The 18,096-nt window shown below is 37.9% G+C and overlaps 1 protein-coding gene across 3 annotated transcripts; it reads left to right on the forward strand.

Moving 5' to 3' along the window:
* The first annotated feature begins 695 nt into the window (after positions 1-695).
* LOC123872025 (alkyldihydroxyacetonephosphate synthase) lies at positions 696-13,838 on the forward strand. Of its 3 annotated transcripts, none has more exons than XM_045916137.1 (11): positions 696-950; positions 5,343-5,429; positions 7,717-8,008; positions 8,229-8,414; positions 8,830-9,003; positions 9,635-9,751; positions 10,346-10,492; positions 11,006-11,272; positions 11,832-11,992; positions 12,319-12,440; positions 13,216-13,838. In XM_045916137.1, exons 1-11 carry the CDS (start codon positions 751-753, stop codon positions 13,398-13,400), a joined length of 1,938 nt encoding a protein of 645 aa, XP_045772093.1. In that variant the 5' UTR covers positions 696-750; the 3' UTR covers positions 13,401-13,838. The 3 variants fall into 3 exon arrangements, with proteins under 3 accessions (XP_045772093.1, XP_045772095.1, XP_045772096.1); XM_045916139.1 differs by lacking the exon at positions 696-950 and adding an exon at positions 3,412-3,509; XM_045916140.1 differs by lacking the exons at positions 696-950; positions 5,343-5,429 and adding an exon at positions 7,268-7,393.
* The last annotated feature ends 4,258 nt before the right edge of the window (positions 13,839-18,096 follow it).

Consider the following 18,096-nt stretch of genomic DNA (forward strand, 5'->3'; position numbering starts at 1 on the left):
ACAGACAATAATGACACAGACAATAGACAATATATAACATTCTGCTTAAGTGACTTTACACGATAGTAATGGTGACTTTATACAACACCTCTATGGCTCTATGACCTAAACAGTGTTTTCATTATTTTTATAGACGCCAGCCATGGTCCAGGCATTACTCATGTTGTAGAAAAGCAGTATTGATAGCGCTACATGCAAACTGTCTAAAATCATAGTATAGATATAGAGTAGGTATTCGAATGCCTAAAAAAATTATTCCGACGAATCGAGTACCTCCTCCTTAATTAAAGTCAGTTAAAAATTCAGCTAATCTTCAGAACTTTGCCTGAATCAGCCATCTGTCTGCCATCTAGTAGTGAGTAGAAAACTATTTCACTACTGGAAATGCAATCTTCACGCAAAAGTTAGGTAGACCACTAATAGATGGTGCCCTAAATAAGAAATAACCAAAAATGGCAAAAAAGCTATATTTTATCCTAATCCATGCGGATCATTTTCCGTAGAACTATAAAAAAATCATATCATTCACTCAATCATTCGTTCAATCCCGCCATCTAGTAGCGAGTAGATAAACTTTTTTTATTACTGAAACTGTAACTTTCATGATGGTTCGGAAAAGTGCTGACAGATGTCACCACCAGTTACAAACTGCTTTACCGATGAAAATTTCAGACTTGCGCGGCAGCTGCGAATTATAAAATCGTAGCAAATGTTCGCCGACATAAATCTATAATCGGTGCGCAACTAAAAATGTCATCTGGTTTCGTGACTAGTGCTAAAAACATGTTAGAAAATAAAGAATACAGTAAAAATGTCGAAACCAAAGCTGTGAATAATAATAAAACTAGTAGTTTCAGTGATAAAAACAAAAATAGAGGCGCTAAAGGTGCCGATGTGAAAAAAAAATATGAAACTGTTATAAAAGTTAAAAGTGTTATCCCTAGACGCCGGTGGGTACAATTTACTCTATTTTTTAATTTAATTATTCTAAATACATATGTAATTCTAGAAATTTAATAGTCTAATTACTATAATTGTAACCCTTAGTATATTTTTTATACTCCTGAAATATTATTCATTATTACAAAAGCTAGAGGATGTCAGATGTGCTTAATAATTAATAAATTAGCATCGCGCGCTGTCTGGTGGCATGATCTAGTTTTCAGGGTATAATTAACTTGTTACATATTATTCTAAAAATATCATAACGTTTTGTATGTAAACATCGTTCGATTATTATATTTTCCCGCCAAAATATTTCAGCCCATCCCGAGTTTTACAGATGTTAGTATTTGTAATTTTTTTCATAATCAATTTTTTAAAATTGAAACCTTGATCATTCCTTGCATCCTTAGTCTTGGTATAGGAATATTATAAAAAATGTTTATCTTTTTGTAGACCATAATTTGAATAACTATGCTATTTGAATGTACGTGTCCGTACCTCAAAAGGAACAAAGGGACCCTTATAGCCTTATGCCTGTCGAGAAAACCTATAGGGTGCTTCCCGTTGACCTAGAATAGGCAGGTAGGTAGGTCTTATAGCACAAGTAAAGGAAAAAATCCGAAAACCGTCAATTTGTGGTTACATCACAAAAAAATAATTAAAATATATTCATGAACAAATAAATAAATTAGTATTTTCAATTTTCAAAGTAGGATAACTAGGTATACCAAGTGGGATATCATATAAAATGGCTATACGTGTACATTCTAAAACAGAGTTTTATTTATTTTAATTTTTACGAGTATGCCTAACAGATTTTGATTTGTCGTGCAAAATGTTAGAAAATATACCCGAGTACGGAACCCTCGGTGCGCGAGTCTGACTCGCACTTGGCCGGTTTTTTCCTATTAGTAGTAAAACATCGACTTTAGCCTAGTTTAAATACAATGAACACAGATAAATCTCATCGGTGAAGCCCAGTGTAAATAACTCGCAAGTTTGTAAACATTGCATCTCCGCTATTTTACAATTCATTTGAATTTCAACGAGAATGTAATTTATAGAAATAAATATATCTGCATATTCCTCTGTGGCATATTCGTATTTAAATTCCTTTACTACTCAACCCATCGCCAGCCCGCTAAGCAATCAAAGTCCATAAAATTTTGCAGACATATACTAGAAACTAATATCTGTGCCTGTGGTGTTTTAGATTTTTCTAAAAATATAGTTTTAAAATTACAGGGGCTCAAAGATTTGTATGTGAATTTTTAAGACCGCGTAACTTTGAAACCGAATATTTTAACAGAAATCTGGAAAACCACAGGCATAGATGTTAGTTTCTAGAATATGTCTGCAAAATTTCATGGACTTTGATTGCTTAATATTCAAATGAAATTGGAACTACGTTTGTATGGAGCGAGTGACGGAGAGACCCTTCGCGCGGAGAATATTGTGATACCCGCGCAACCGCCAGTCCGTTGAGGGACAAACACAGGTTTTAGTAGGTGCAAGCCCCACATTAACTCCTGCGTTTCCCCGTGGTTTCCCCTGATGGAAGGGTATGCATTAGGCATTTCCTGTGTACAAAAAAAAGCGTCCGCCATATTGACCAAGTGCGGATTGGCAGACTTCGCACAACTTCGAGAACGTTATGGAGAACTCTCAGGCATGCAGGTTTCCTTACGTTGTTTCCCTTCACCGTTAAAGCAAGTGAAACCGAAAAGTTAGAGGTGCGTTCCAGGGATCAAACCCCCGGCCTTCCGAATGGGAAGTGGAAGTCTTAAACATTACGCTATCACCGCTTTTAATCCAATAGGTACTATATTTAATTCACTGTGTAGTTAGGGCCGACGCATAAGAACAGAGAGGAATGGAGCCGAGTCTTTTTCATAACAACCTAAACTCAGCTTTACATTATATTTAGACATATGGATAAAATTGATGGAGACGTGAAAACAAAACGGCAGAAATTTTTATAAGTACTTCTTACTTACTGAAAACGAAACAGGAGAAGATTCAATAGACGCCCGACCTGTCGATATGCCAAAGTTGGGCCAAAGTAATGAGTTTTTAGCAAGAAAGACTCTGCGCTTTGGACTCCACTCGGTGGGTGTGCATTGCGCTTTAGTGCGTAAATTAAATGTGCAGTTCTCCTGAATTAACTATCCTTCCAAGGTACTTTCTACCTACCACGTTATCAAAGACACCAAAATCGCTAATTTATACCAAGCTGATGTTACTCATTCGGGCTAGTAAATAACATGGGAGCTACTTACACCGACATTCACGTATCTTTATTTACGTACTTAGTACGTATATAAAGATATCGTTTTTACGGAAGTACTCAGTTACGTTTTATTTTACTTTTTTAAATAGATTTACTTACTTACGAATTTATAAAAAAAAAAAAAATTAAGAAAATTATCAAACCTTTCAATCAAAAAACGTCCAAATGTAAAACTCGTATCAACGAATCTCCGAAATATAGGTGGGACTGTAGATAATAATATTGTCACCTACAGAGAGATAACGAGCGATTATGCTTCCTGACAGCGTAAAAAGTATGGTGTTTACATTTAGATACTACTTACTTACCTACTTATTTAAGTACTGATGATGCCCACGACTTCGTCCGCATGGATTTAGGTTTTTAAAAACCCGTAGGAACCCTTTGATTTTCCGGGATAGAAAGTTCTCTATGTCAGTTTCCGGGATGTACCTAAAAGCTACCTTTGTACCAAATATCCTATAAATCGGTTAAACGATGCGCCTTTAAGAATCCCGATGGGAACTCTTTGATTTTCCGGGATAAAAAGTAGCCTGTGTCCTTCCGCGGAATGTAAGCTAACTCTGTACCAAATTTTATCATAATCAGTAAAACTGTTGGGCCGCGAAAAGCTAACAGACAGACAGACACACTTTCGCATTTATAATATAGACTCTAGCTAGAGCATGCTCGCGGCTTCGCCCGCGTGGTTTTCGGTTTTTTTTAATCTCGTTTGAACTCTTTGATTTACCGGGATAAAAAGTAGCATATGTTCTTCCCCGGCAATGTATCCCAAGTCGGTTGTTAACCTTTTATTAAAATCGGTTCAGTGGTTGGGCCTTGAAAACATAGCAGACAGACTGAATAGGCATCTTCTAGGTAAACGCGTCCCATCTTAGGCCACATCGTCACTTTCCATCAGGTGTGATTGTGGTCAAGCGCTTACCTTTAGTGAATAAAAAAAATGTAGGCAACATCCGGAGACAGAGCATCCCTCACTCCCTCGGGATTTGAAAACCTAAATCTAAGGTAAATATAAGGTGTTTATATGCACTGAAAAATACCTGATTTCCATTTTTGAATCCAAATATACTGTTATCCAAATACATTGTTTCTCATGTAAGGGAATTCTTAATTCTTAATGAGAATAAAGATTTTTTAACCGTAAATCGTGCAATAAGTAGGTATATTGGTATAGTTATTATTAGTTATAATTGAAAAGTTTACCTAGGCATCTAGGTAATTGATGTCATACTTATAGGTAAACTAATAAAACCATTAACGATTACCTAATGTTTAACCATGAAACAATGATGTTTAAATAGTAAATTAACTGGAAACAATTTTCATAAAAAATGCCTTGTTGTTGAAGGATTAGCACTTAACACGGAGCTCACTGTGAGTTATAGTGAAATATCTATCAAATCATTAGCCAGCATGATTCTCGTCACAAACTTGACCGTACGCATGATTTTAGGCTTTTAAAAATACCAGGGAACTCTTTAAATCTCCTAATAAATCTATACTAATAAATAAAATTGGAGTGTCTGTCTGTAATTTCGAAATAACTACCTCATATTAAGCTCATATGGTTATTTGAACCATAGACATACTAGTTTTCGCTACGCTACTATCTCTATGATTTGAACGATACCAACACTGAATCACACGTTTTTAAAATTTTTGTCTGTCTGTCTGTCTGTCTGTCTGTCTGTCTGTCTGTCTGTTTGAAAAGGCTAATCTTCGGAACGGCTGGACCGATTTTGACGGGGTTTTCACAAACAAGTAGAGAATTGACCAGGGAGTAACATAGGCTACTTTTTTAACCGACTTTCAAAAAGGGAGTTGTGTTTTTCTACCTATGTACTCCGAAATCTCCGAGATTTCTGAACCGGTTTGCGTCATTTCTTTTTTAATCGATAGAGGAACTTCGCGACATTGTTTCATAAAAAATTTGGAGTCCAACTCCTCAATGCTGATGCTGCAGGGGATCTGACCAATCCACGCGGGCGAAGCTGCGGGCATCAGCTAGTACTAAATATAAACTAACCCTGTAACAAGAAGATGATGCCCGCACCTTAATTAAAACATTAGCACTTGTAATTTTCTACATATATTTTCATTACAGGCAAGATCTGCTGAAATGGTACGGTTGGGGCTACAAAGACTCTATGTTCGTAATTAACGAAACCACTACGACATTCACTGGAAGCAGGTAAAGTACCTAAATTTTTGTTTTATTCAACTCCATCTTAGCCCTTGACTGCAATCTCATCTGGTGGTAAGTGATAAGCTAACTTGGAAGAGGTATGGGAGTTTTTATCAAACCCATATCCCTTATCGGTTTTTATATGGCATCGTAACGGAACGATCGCTTGGCGGCACGGCTTTGCTTGTAAGTAATAAATATCCAGGAAGAATACGTGTCTAGGTATATGTTTCTTGGAAGTTAGTTAAATAAACTCAAAACAGACTAATACCTATAATATGACAAATCATTGTTGAGTCGTCATATTTGAGTAAGTTTGATATATTATGTTCTTATCATTTTTAGATCAGTAAGTACCTACTTCAGCGAGAGTGTGTTTGTTTGTTGGTTTGTCCTTCAGTCACACCGTAACGGAGCAACGGATGGACCTTATTTTTTGCAATATAGAAAAGACCTGGTATGTAACATAGGCTACTTTTTATTTTGGAAAATTCCAACAAATTCCTGAAAGGCCGGCAACGCATTGGCGGTTCCTCTGGTACTGCAAATGTTCATGGGCGGCGGTAATCACTTAACATCAGGTGACTCACCTGCTAGTTTTGCTCGCTATTATTTATTTGAAAAAAATCAAAACGCCAAGCGTACCATTCGAATTTGGAAGTTTTTATTTTATTGAGGAAATTTATATCAGGTGACTACTTTTGTGAATCACTATATGTTATACAATGTTATCGATCGTAAACTGCTTTATATTATATTGATATTATATTGATATCCGATACGGCTAAGTGGCAGGTAGGATTCCCCATTGAATAATATATGAGAGTGCATTGAAGTGTGGCTTTCTTACCTTGAAATAGTTGATAGCTCTATAATTTCTATATCCCCTAATAAATTCTTTTCTACGTATTTATATAAAAAACTAGAGATAATTTTTACGAGACATTTCACCGCGTTTAATAGCCTCATCTGGTGACAGAAGGGCTGGCTCATTTTTTGCGCAACGGATCAGCCTGGCTGTCCAGCGAGGAAAATGCAGCCAGTATTCTTGGCACCATTCCACGCGGGCATGATTTGTATAGTAATTAGATAAGGCTAGCTTTAAGTTTTAATATAATATTTTCCTTAAAAAAACTAGATGATTCCCGTTTATGTCCGATTTCGGGATGTACCTAAGTTATTTCGTTCCAGCCCTGGGGCCCAATCGAAAAAATGCTAGGGCGTAGAATACGTTCACGTGCCTAGGTACATAATAACTAGGTAAAGGTACAATGTATTTAAGTACCTTATTATTTAAAGTTCAACTCATATTGTATTGATTTATTTAATAAGTAAATACGTAAATATTGATTGCCATTAACTATACAGTAGGTAATTGTTAGAATTGACAAAGTCATTAAAACTATGTTTAAATGGTATAATTGTCTATAGGCATAGGTACCTACCGTTTCATTGACACAGCTCGTGAGGTAGGGCCTAGGTTGCGGGAGGGGACTCTAATTGGTCCCCTGCAGGCGCGGCTGGCTGGGTTGCGCGAACGTGTTTGGCCCCGTAGCCCAGCAAGATGATGCATGGATCACCATGGGTTTTAGTCGTTAAGCCCCAGCCCCCATAACCTCGGTACCCTTCCGGGCGCGGTATCCATGAGAATTTCCCCACGAAAAAAAAAAAGTGACAGTTGACGTAAAAACCAAGAAATCCAACGCAGCTGTCAGCCTTCTGCAATCCAGTTTCTATCCCACGAGCCTCAGTCAAAATATGTTGATCTGCCTTCTTAACATCTTGGGACTCCAACGTCTATCGGTCCTTCGAACTTAAGTTTCCAACACTATGCCGAGCTACACCACCGAGCAATGCCATTACGTCTAGCTAATTTTAATCTAGTCCAATTCAATCTGTTGTCTCACAACCCGCGGGTCACAGTTATTAAGAAAGTGGTGTCAACGGGCTATGACTGGATCTGGACGCAGGTGGGCGGCGTAAATTGTCGCTTCCGTGCCCATCGTGAGCACGTGCCTTGCAAGGAATTCACAATGCAAATCTGTATTAGCTGTACAATATTATTACTTTTTTTTTTTATAAAAGAGTTTCTTGTCGGCTCTTCTCATTAGCATCTATTTTCCGAACCGGGGTTAATGGTAGAGTCCCAAATATAGCAATAAAGCTAGTTGTCCTACATGAAATTTGAGATTTTGACAAACCAATAAACGAATAAACCAACAAAGAAACGCACTTTCGCATTTATAATAAGTAATTTTCGGAGCTATTTAAATCAAAATAAAAATACTTTCAGATACTTACTCGGAGGAAAGAATCTACCGTACGCAAAGCAATGGCTAAAAGAGCATTTCGACTTGGACATCTCAAAGCCTCGCAAAACACCGCCTTTGCCGACCTCATTTCCCCAGAGCAGGTTACCAGCTAACGTTAAAGAAGAGCTCCAGAAGATAACCCTGCTTAGTACAGATGGTATGGACAGACTGATCAGGGCACATGGCCAAACGCTACACGATGTATATAACTTGAGGGAGAACAATTTTCCCAGGATACCTGACGCTGTGGTATGGCCGGAGAATCATGAACAGGTAAGTATTTTAGCCATACCATCGTTTACTTCATATAACCCTACATAAGGTTGTACCGCTGACCCTTGCGTAGAACTAACTTAGACTTAAACGCAACACAACTAGACGCAAAACAAAAAAATGATTCTCTGTATCATATATTATATCCCTCCTAAGTTATTGCTTTACATCAATTGCACCCCCAATTGAAATATCGTCAACTATTTACTTATACTTATAGGTAGAAGATATAGTAAACTGCGCGTCCCGACACCACTTCGTGATAATTCCCTTCGGTGGTGGTACGTCGGTTTCGGGCTCTGTCACCTGCCCCGCCAATGAGGACAGACCGATCGTTGTGCTGGACACCAGCGATATGAACTCCATACTTTGGCTGGATAAGGAACAGCTGCTGGCAAGAGTTCAGGTAAGAGATATTAAATAATTGAATTTCAGTAGCCTTTTGTTTGCGACCACATGTAGGCTAACAATGCGCTAGCTTCCATGCACCATACTTGAAACGAATTCTTGCACTGGTTATAGCTGATACAGAGCATTCTATAATATGGACCTTTTTGATTTTATTTGCGTTTTGTTTGCATCCATCACACATACCTACACTAACCACTCCTCATATGATTGCATGCGCACTATGCACAGAAGACGTTAGCAGGCGCGCAAACGGTCCAAGAAATTTGGTCCTTCGAAGCAAGCAAGTTTTGCGGACAATTTACCAACAATTCAATAACACAGCAGGAACTCCTTATTTTCTTGAAAAATCAATGTTTTCGTTTGGCTTTACGCAGTAAATAAATATCTTCATATAATTTTCCTATTTCTAGGCAGGTATAGTCGGACAGGATCTAGAGAGGGAGATGCGCGCGCGAGGCTTCACTGTGGGTCATGAGCCTGACTCGTATGAGTTCTCCACTTTGGGCGGCTGGGTCGCTACCAGAGCGAGTGGTATGAAGAAGAACACGTATGGAAATATAGAGGACCTGGTTGTTCAAACCAAGGTACACTTAGCTAATAATATTTGGACGTATTAAATGTCTGAAAAAAATGACAGAAATATTCTGAAATAAAGAAATATCTAGAATCATGAATAATCCTTTTGCGATGCAACATGTCATTTTACCGTAATCGATCGATCGATAGTAATCAATTCAATAGATATTCGATAGTAATCAAGTTCCATGTGGTGACTGAGGTCTTAAAAATAGTACAGCTATGGACTGTTATAGGCCATTGATGATGATGATAAAATAAATCAGTTAGGTCATAATATCGGAATTTTGATTGGTTGTGGAGTTTGAGAACGTTATTCAAATAATACAATTTGATCCTAGCGATCCAGAGTAATATTCAATTACGTTCGTAGTTTGATATCCACGATTTAGGTATTTTTCACAATCAGTAGTTTCTTCACAATATATCCTTGATCCCTCACTGAAAAGGGAATACTAAAAATATCTTTTTAATGTAGGTCAGTTAAATTCCTATCGAAAATCAAGTGTTAGACCCATTCTAGGTAGATATAACAGCAGTGGATTTTTTTAATAAAATTTTATTTTATTTATTTATTTTCACCACCACTTAAAACTATCATTACATGTAAAATGTTAACAAAACTGAGTTGTCTTTCAGGTCGTAACTCCTCGAGGGGTAATAGAGAAAAGCTGTCGCGTGCCTCGACTGTCCTGTGGACCGGAATGGGAGCACATTGTTTTAGGATCAGAAGGCTGCTTAGGTGTCGTCACTGAGGTAATTTTTAGAGTTCCGTTCCTCAAAAGGAAATAAGGAACCCTTATAGGATCAGTTTGTTCTGTTGTTTTCTGTCTGTCGTGACTGTCAATTCAAGAGAATCAAAACCTATAGGGTACTTCCCGTTGACCTAGAATCACGAAATTTAGCAGGTAACAATGTCTTTCTAGCACAAGTAAAGAAAAATATGGACTTCGTCTGTGATGGCGTTTGCTGGCGCGCGTGCTGTGCTTGTTTGGAGTGTTTTTTTTTTGTTAAGAGTGGATGGTTTTTGTGTTAGTTGGTGTTTTTTGGTGGTGGATCTGACTGGGAAGCGCTCTAAAGGGGCGCCGCGCGTATGTCGGCGGGCGCCGGCACAGACGGAGTCCATACTTGTATAGATTCAATAACTTGAAAATTAACTACAAACTTGACATTGGCTAATCAGAGTAAAGCCAGATATAAAGAAAAAAAAAAAAAAAAATCGGAAAACCGTGAAAAAAATTAAAAAGTGTTATTTTTTGTACGATTTTACGGAGCAATCCGTAATAGTCCGTTTGCACTTCATAACCTTCTTCCTCTTGTCTTGAGTCAGATGTTAATAAATAATTACAGGTGACGTTGAAAATCCGCCCATTACCACCTGTCGTTCGCTACGGGTCCCTCGTGTTTCCAGATTGGGACTCTGGATTTTATTTCGAGAGAGAAGTGGCGAGGCAGCGGTTGCAGCCCTCGAGTATACGACTAATGGACAATGAACAGGTAGGTAGTTATAGTAGACTATAGATAAAAGAGAGTGCTAGAAAAGTAATTGGATGATCGAGAAATGAAGGAAGAAAGAAATAAAAGAGAGAAAATCCATGGCGTTTAATTTTTTTAACCAGTATAATAAATTTTGGTGTTATTTACACAAAATGAAGTTCCATAAATAGTCAGACCTGAACACGATATAAAAAAGCAAGAAAAGGCGTTTCGTGAGCAAAAATTTTAGTAAACTTGGTATGTAGCTTATCTAATGTAGGATAAGGTCAAGATTAGGGCCTGAGGGCTCTCACCTCCCTCCCTTCGCCCAACTTACATCAAAAATCTTGATAGCTCCACTTCCTAAATCAATCCTTGGGTCGTAAGGACCAAATGATGGAAGGACCCAATGGAAATATAATTTTAATCACGAAACAACGTCAAAAATGTCTTGCCTACGGATTGTACTAAAATACGTTTAGGTACAATTAAGCTCGTAAGCAGAGAGTAAGCGTATCCCCTTTTTCTTTACAGTTCCGTTTCGGCCATGCCCTAAAAATGGAGCAATCCTGGGGTGGTGTCTTGCTCGATGGCCTAAAACGGTTCTACATCACAAAGATTAAGGGATTCGACCCATGCAAGCTGTGCCTCGTCACTCTACTGATGGAGGGCACCGCGGAAAAAGTGGCAGATAGTGAGAAGAAGATGAACAACATTGCGGCGCAGTATGGCGGGGTTCCGGGAGGCGCGAAGAATGGAGAAATTGGATATACCCTTACCTTCGTCATTGCTTATGTTCGGGTAAGATATTCTAGGGTTGCTTCAAAGGAACAACATGGTCTACATCACAAAGATCAAGGGCTTCGACCCTTTCATTGTGCGTTGTTACTTTACTGATGGAGGACACCATGGAACAAGTGGCAGATAGGGAAAAGAAGATGAAAAACATTGCGGCGCAGTATGGCGGGATTCCGCGAGGCGCGAAGAGTGGAGAAATCAGATATACCCTTACCTTCGTCATTACTACCCAAACGTAGTAAGAGATTCTAGGGTTTCTTCAAAGGAACAAGGGCTGTATATCTGCTATAGATAAAGTTATTAAAAAATCATTTGATACCAAGGGTTTGCCCCTTACGACATCTGAAATTCCACTGTCGATATGATTTATTTATACTTTTGGCCATAATGTGAAGTGGTCGTGTGTTTAGTTGGCCCACAGATTAGAGTTACTCATCCCTGAGTTGGCCATTATCATTAAATGGCCGTGTATTCACGTGCGCCATACTCATACTCTGGGTACTTCGTGTTCTGGGACTTTGCTTGGCCGTAGTTTTTACTATTCTTTTGTCTTTTCCCCCAGGACTTAGCGTTAGAATGCGACATCGTGGCGGAGTCGTTCGAGACGTCGGTGTCGTGGGAGCGCGCGCTGGCGCTGTGCCGCAACACCAAGGCGCGCGTGCGCGACGAGTGCGACAAACGACGCATCACGCACTACCTCATATCGTGCAGACTGACCCAGACGTGAGTTCTTTACTCTGTGGTTACTGTTGAGCCGTCGCTGCCAAGACTCCACTAGGTGACGCCAAGATGCGAAAATAAAAATAATTAAAAAAGAACCTCCTTATTTTTTTGAAGTCGGTTAAAAAGTCGTTGCCGACATCGTAACCGAGTCGCTCGCGACGTCGGTGTCGTGTCTTACCTTACGAGTACAGAAAGCTCACTTCACAAAGGTTTTTTAATAAATAGCAACTCTTCTTCTGAAAATAATTTTACTGCTACGTTACCCCAAACCTATAAGGAGGATGTAATAAAATGTAAGATCTCAGAGTGCATTCAATGAATTTCAGATACGATGCAGGCTGCTGTATATACTTCTACTTCGGGTTCAAGACGGTTGGGTTCAGTGACCCGGTGCACGTGTACGAGGAAATTGAAGAGGCTGCCAGAGACGAGATCATCGCTAATGGTGGTATGTTTTTTAATTAATTTAAGCAACTAATCTATACTTATTACTACAACCAAAGAGTCTCCACCAGATTTTTGTCTTGTCTCACCGAAATCGAAATCCACGTGGACAAAATCGTGGATAAATCGGATTGACTATAATACCTACCCTATACGCGGAATGAAGTTAGTAGTATAGCGTTCTCTCTGTTACGTAATCCCATATAAATGATAGTGACAAAAATCTCAGTAGGCGTTAACCACTTTGAGTCACCAACCAAGCAAGCAAGCACACGCATTTTTTCAAAAAACATTCAAAATTCAATTAGAAAATGTTCTCAAAAAACATTCGAAATTCAAGTTTCATTCGTGATTGGTTGGTGACTTAAAATGGTTAGCGTCCACTGAAAATTTTGGCTCTATCATTTGTTTGGGATTACATAACATAGAGGGAGCTATACTTATACTACCGCTCAAAAGTATATTTTGGACATCTACATTTTGTTTCGGTTACAAACAATACATTTAAAAAAAATCATTTAATAAGTTTTATTGTTTGTATAACGCCGCAAAATACTTATCTACGTTTATGTCTAAAAGTGGTTATAATAATTATGAAGTAGTTTCATTCATTAAAACTTTTACATTTATTTTACTAGGTGGCCAAATATACTTTTGAGCGGTAGCTGCGGTAGTATACTTCAAGCTTACTTTATTCCGCGTAATTACTATCATTGGTTGCAATAACACCTCAACGCGGTGTCGGATCATTAAAATTTCACTTCCAATATCTTTTACAGGTTCAATATCCCACCACCACGGGGTGGGCAAACTCCGCAAGAAATGGTACACGGCCACAGTCAGCGAGCCGGGCAGACATCTGCTGCTTGCGGCTAAGAAGGCGCTGGACCCCGACAATATCTTCGCACTAGGCAATATGGCCTTTGACCAGTACACTCCGGATATTGTGAAGAGCAAATTATAAATAATAATTGTTAAGTGGCCATATTGTTATTTAATCCCACGACTACTGGCTGGAAAAACGCCACAAGAAATGGTAAACGGCCATAGTGAGCGAGTCGAACAGACATTTGCTGCTAGCGGCTAAGAAGGCACTGGACCCCGACAATAGCTTCGCTCTAGTCAATATGGCCTTTGACCAATACACCCCGGATATTGTGAAGAGCAAATTATAAAATATAATAATAGTTGTTTTGTGGCCAATGGCATTATTATTTTTAAGTATCTAAGTAGATAATATGTACTTATTGTAAAAATTTTAGGACGCAAAAACGTTACTTACTGTGCATTTTCGAATAAACGAATGTTTTTTGAAAACATGTTTGAGATCGGTTGGTGCCTCAAAATAGTTAATGCCCACTGAGATTTTTATCTCTGTCATTTGTATGGGATTACGTAACAGTGATACCCATATACCCAACTTTTTTAGGTATTTACCTAATTTTCCCCCCTTTCCTAACATTCCAATACTCTTTATGTAGATACGTGTACCTACCTACCAAAACAAGTCATTGAAAATTTTACTTTAACAGTGTTGAGGATAGGTAATATTTGTGGGAATGGGTATAATCTTCTATAACAAAATTCCTCAGTCAATTTTGGACTTGCCTTTACACAGGTTCAAAAAATCTATTAAAAATATGCTCCTGAGAAAAGCATATTATACTATCGAAGATTATGTAAATGATACAAAAGCGTGGATTTGAACTTCGATTCGCTCCAGCAATGCGCAGGACTTCAATTGCTTTTATACATGGCATAATATTGTATATCAAATCTTTGAAAAGAGCAACCGCCGAGTTTCTTGCTGGTTCTTCTCGGTAGGAAAGGCATTCCGAACCAGTGGTAGATGCTTTTGACGATTCGAAAGAACTTGTAAAAGTCTAATTGAATAAAAACATTTTGAATTTGAATTTGAATTTTGAGTAGGTAGGTATTTGTTTGGTCTCTAATGTATTACGAGTAGGTACCTAAGTATGAATTGATGCTTGCTGTTGAAGTGCGTTAGAACTTAGAATAATAAATTAAAAGTGGATAAGTATTTGTATTAAAATAAAGACATTTTAATATTCAATATGATTTTTTATGTCAAAAACTCGATTTTGTAAAAAACTTCGTTGTAGGTATTGAGTGTAGGCAATGTTGCCAACTTAGTGCTGGCATACTCTTTGATTATGTACCTATGTACGATTATGTAGGTAATATACTCCTAACTATATCATTGATTTTGGAACCGCCACTAGAGTGAAAAACGGCCTTGTCCACAAATTCAAAGTTGCTCAGCGAGCTATGGAGAGGGCTATGTTAGGAGATTCCCTGAGAGATAAGAACCGAAATGAGGAGATCTGCAGGAGAACCAAGGCACTGACATAGTTAGCCCAAACTATTAGCAAGCTGAAGTGGCAGTGGGCAGGTCATGCCTGTCGTAGAGGCGATGGCCGTTGGAGCCGGAAAGTCCTAGAGTGGAGACCGCGTTTAGGCAAGCGTGGTGTGGGATGCCCTCCAGCACGATGGATCGACGATATAAAGCGGCTGGCGGGAAGTGGCTGGATGAGAACCGGCTGTGGTGGCGCTCTTTTGGGAAGACCTATGTCCAACAGTGGACATCCACAGGCTGATGATGACTAGGTTTTATTTATTCTGAGTCCTATATACATAATCAAAGTACATACTAATCTACAAGTACCTACCGGTGCATGCCGGTGCGACAAGGATCTTTTGGCGGGTGGACAAAATCGGAACTAACGCCACCATCTTGTGAAATGTCACGCTGTCCCTCAGACAAAGAATCAAGGTGGACTCGACATCTAAATAATAATATCTTGTTAGAGCGAGCTAAGTGTCATGGAAAAGCTCTGAAGAATGTTAAAGACAAAAATTCTTTTTTTCTGTCTCTGTCATAGTTAGTTCTTTTTCTCAAGCCTCTGTGATAGTAATTATTGCAAATATTATGACTTTTCATTTAGTTTTCTCTTCTGTTTTAAATTTAATGTTGAAAGTGTGTAGAAAGCCATTCATGGTGCATTGCTGTATGATCGTCTATAACAATCGTAGCTAGCGCAAATTAAAAACCATTACCATTCATTCGTAAGTATGAGTTGTTTTGTTCCTTTCGGTACGCGCCTGACAAGTCCACCTTGATTCTCTGTCTGAGAATTCAGTGAATTTTAAAATGAGGTTGGCCGGTTGGCTTTTTGTCTGAGGGTTGACTCATAGATATAGATTAAAAACTAAGTCTGTGGGTTGACTTATGTTTTGGAAAGCAGTTGGCAACACTGCTGTCATTTTCATTTTGTTATTTTATCTGTGTTTTTTTTTATATTTTACAGTGGCGACAAGGATCTTTTGGCATGTGGCCATCATTGGAACTAAAAATCCGCCCTCTTGTGAAATGTCACGTTATCCTTTTGTATGTGGTGTTGCTAAGTAAAAAATCTGAAATGCACTGTTTATTTTTCCTACAATAATATCACGAATCACGATATACTGTTAAAAGATACAATAAAAATGTGTCTGCATCTTATAACTATATTTAGCACTACGTAAATATTAGTATTATAGTACTATAGTATTTGAGCAGGTGAACAGGATAGGTTGGTTTTTCATGCTGTGAAAACAGGGGCGGCTTTCCCAATTTCGCATTCAGTTCAAATTAGATAATATAACTTTCTTGATTTTCAACACGGACATAACATATTTCCTAAAATTAGGAGATTTATATAATATATTATTTATATAATAATATTATGAAAATATCAATAGTGAAAACAGTGTATCTAATTATTTTACTTAATGAGAAATTGGGAAAGCCGTCCCTGTTTTCACAGCGAGAAAGAATAATAAAACCATTGATAGGCCATGGACTTGGGTTTTTATTATTATTCTCCCTATGTGGACTGCTTTCCCAATTTCTCATTCAGTTAAAATTAGATTAAACTTACTCGATTTTCAACATTGACATTTTCAACATACTAGTAGTTATTCCATAAAATTGAGGAGATTCTAATCGCTGGCAGCCTTTGTGGCCCCGCCCCCTGTCAATATTGAATTGAATGTCATTCAACCTTGGGATCCTTGACCCTTGTCGCACGCACTGTAGTATTATTTGCCAATTGTTTGAATTGTTATGGTTTTTTACAACAAAATAAAATATTACAGGTCGTGTTTTAAAATTAATAATGGATATAAGTAAAAAACAACAAACTCCCGACATGTTTATTAAAAAATCGCAACCACGTAAGGTCAACAAAACATTATTAGCACAAACTAGAAAGATGGTTTATGATGTTTACTGTTTCTTGAAAAAAGATGCTGCTAGGCAAAACTGTATAATGACCAACAACCAGCTCATAGCACGTACATCGGAAGCTACGCAGACATCCGTGTCCACAATACGGAGGATTTTAGTCGAAGCCAAAACGAGCGATATGTTTAAAACCCCAGGAACGGTGCGAAAAAGAACTAAACCTGTCACTGACTTGGATCGTTATAACAAAGAATTAGTTAGGAACTGTATTCGGAATTTCCAAAATACGGATAAAAAGCCTTCGATTAATAGACTACTAGCCAAATTACAATCGGACATAAACTTCAAAGGATCAGAAGCAAGCCTCCGTCGAATATTAAAAGAACTAAAGTTTAAATGGAAAAAAATCAATAAAAGAAAAGCTCTTGTAGAATGTGCTCCTAGCCAGCCTGAACCTGTTCCTGTATTCGTTGAAATCGAGCCTGCTTGCTATGAAGGTGTCCCGATAAAAAGAGAGAGGGAGGCTCACGATACAGACACAGATAACTTTGAAAATCATGAAACTGATGATCTTGAAACTGATCCTAGTGATTATGAAGATCATGAAAGTAATCCTGTCAACTATAAATATAACCAAACCGATCCTGTAAACTATGTAGGTGTCAGAATAAAAAAAGAGGATGAATATCAAGAAAATGATAATCTTAGCAGTATTTACATAGGTGTCACAATAAAAAAAGAGACTGAAGACTAAAATGGCACAAACTCTAAGAGTTTCAAATAAATTGACAAACATAATACACAATTATCACACAAGATTACCCAGTGTGGGTACCATCGGACTGAGAAAAACTGCATAAGTTGTATTTGGTTAATAATAAATATATGATGCGAAATTCTTATTTAACAACCTGTCATCCCATCTCACAGTGACCAGAGGGCTGGTAATTACCTCGGTCAGCATATTAGTCTGGCTATTCAGCAAGGTTCATCCAGCATTCTGACCACTATGCTTTATTGGTGTTCAGATGATATTTGTAGGTACTGTTTAGGCTTCCGTACCCAAAGGTTAAAAACGGAACCCTATTAATGTTACTCTGCTGTCTGTCTGTCTGTCCCCGGGTCACAGGTCTCTAGCTGTTCTATACAATACCAGAATATACAGACTGCCAGTAACACATAGCTGATTTTATTTTTGAGGAAGCTAAGAGATAATATAAAAAAAATATTACCTATGTTGTTGAAGTTTATATTGGGTTATTGAGTATTAAGCTTGTATTATTTGTTAGAATGCATATATAATTCATACAGAATAACAAAAAAAAATTAGGAGAATAACAAATAATCCTCTGGCTTTGCACAAGAGATATGTGGAGATTTGTTTGAAAACTATCAAAAGGATCAGCTCATTGAA

This window comes from Maniola jurtina, chromosome 14 (assembly GCF_905333055.1).
Source record: "Maniola jurtina chromosome 14, ilManJurt1.1, whole genome shotgun sequence".
Classification (NCBI taxonomy): Eukaryota; Metazoa; Arthropoda; class Insecta; order Lepidoptera; family Nymphalidae; genus Maniola; species Maniola jurtina.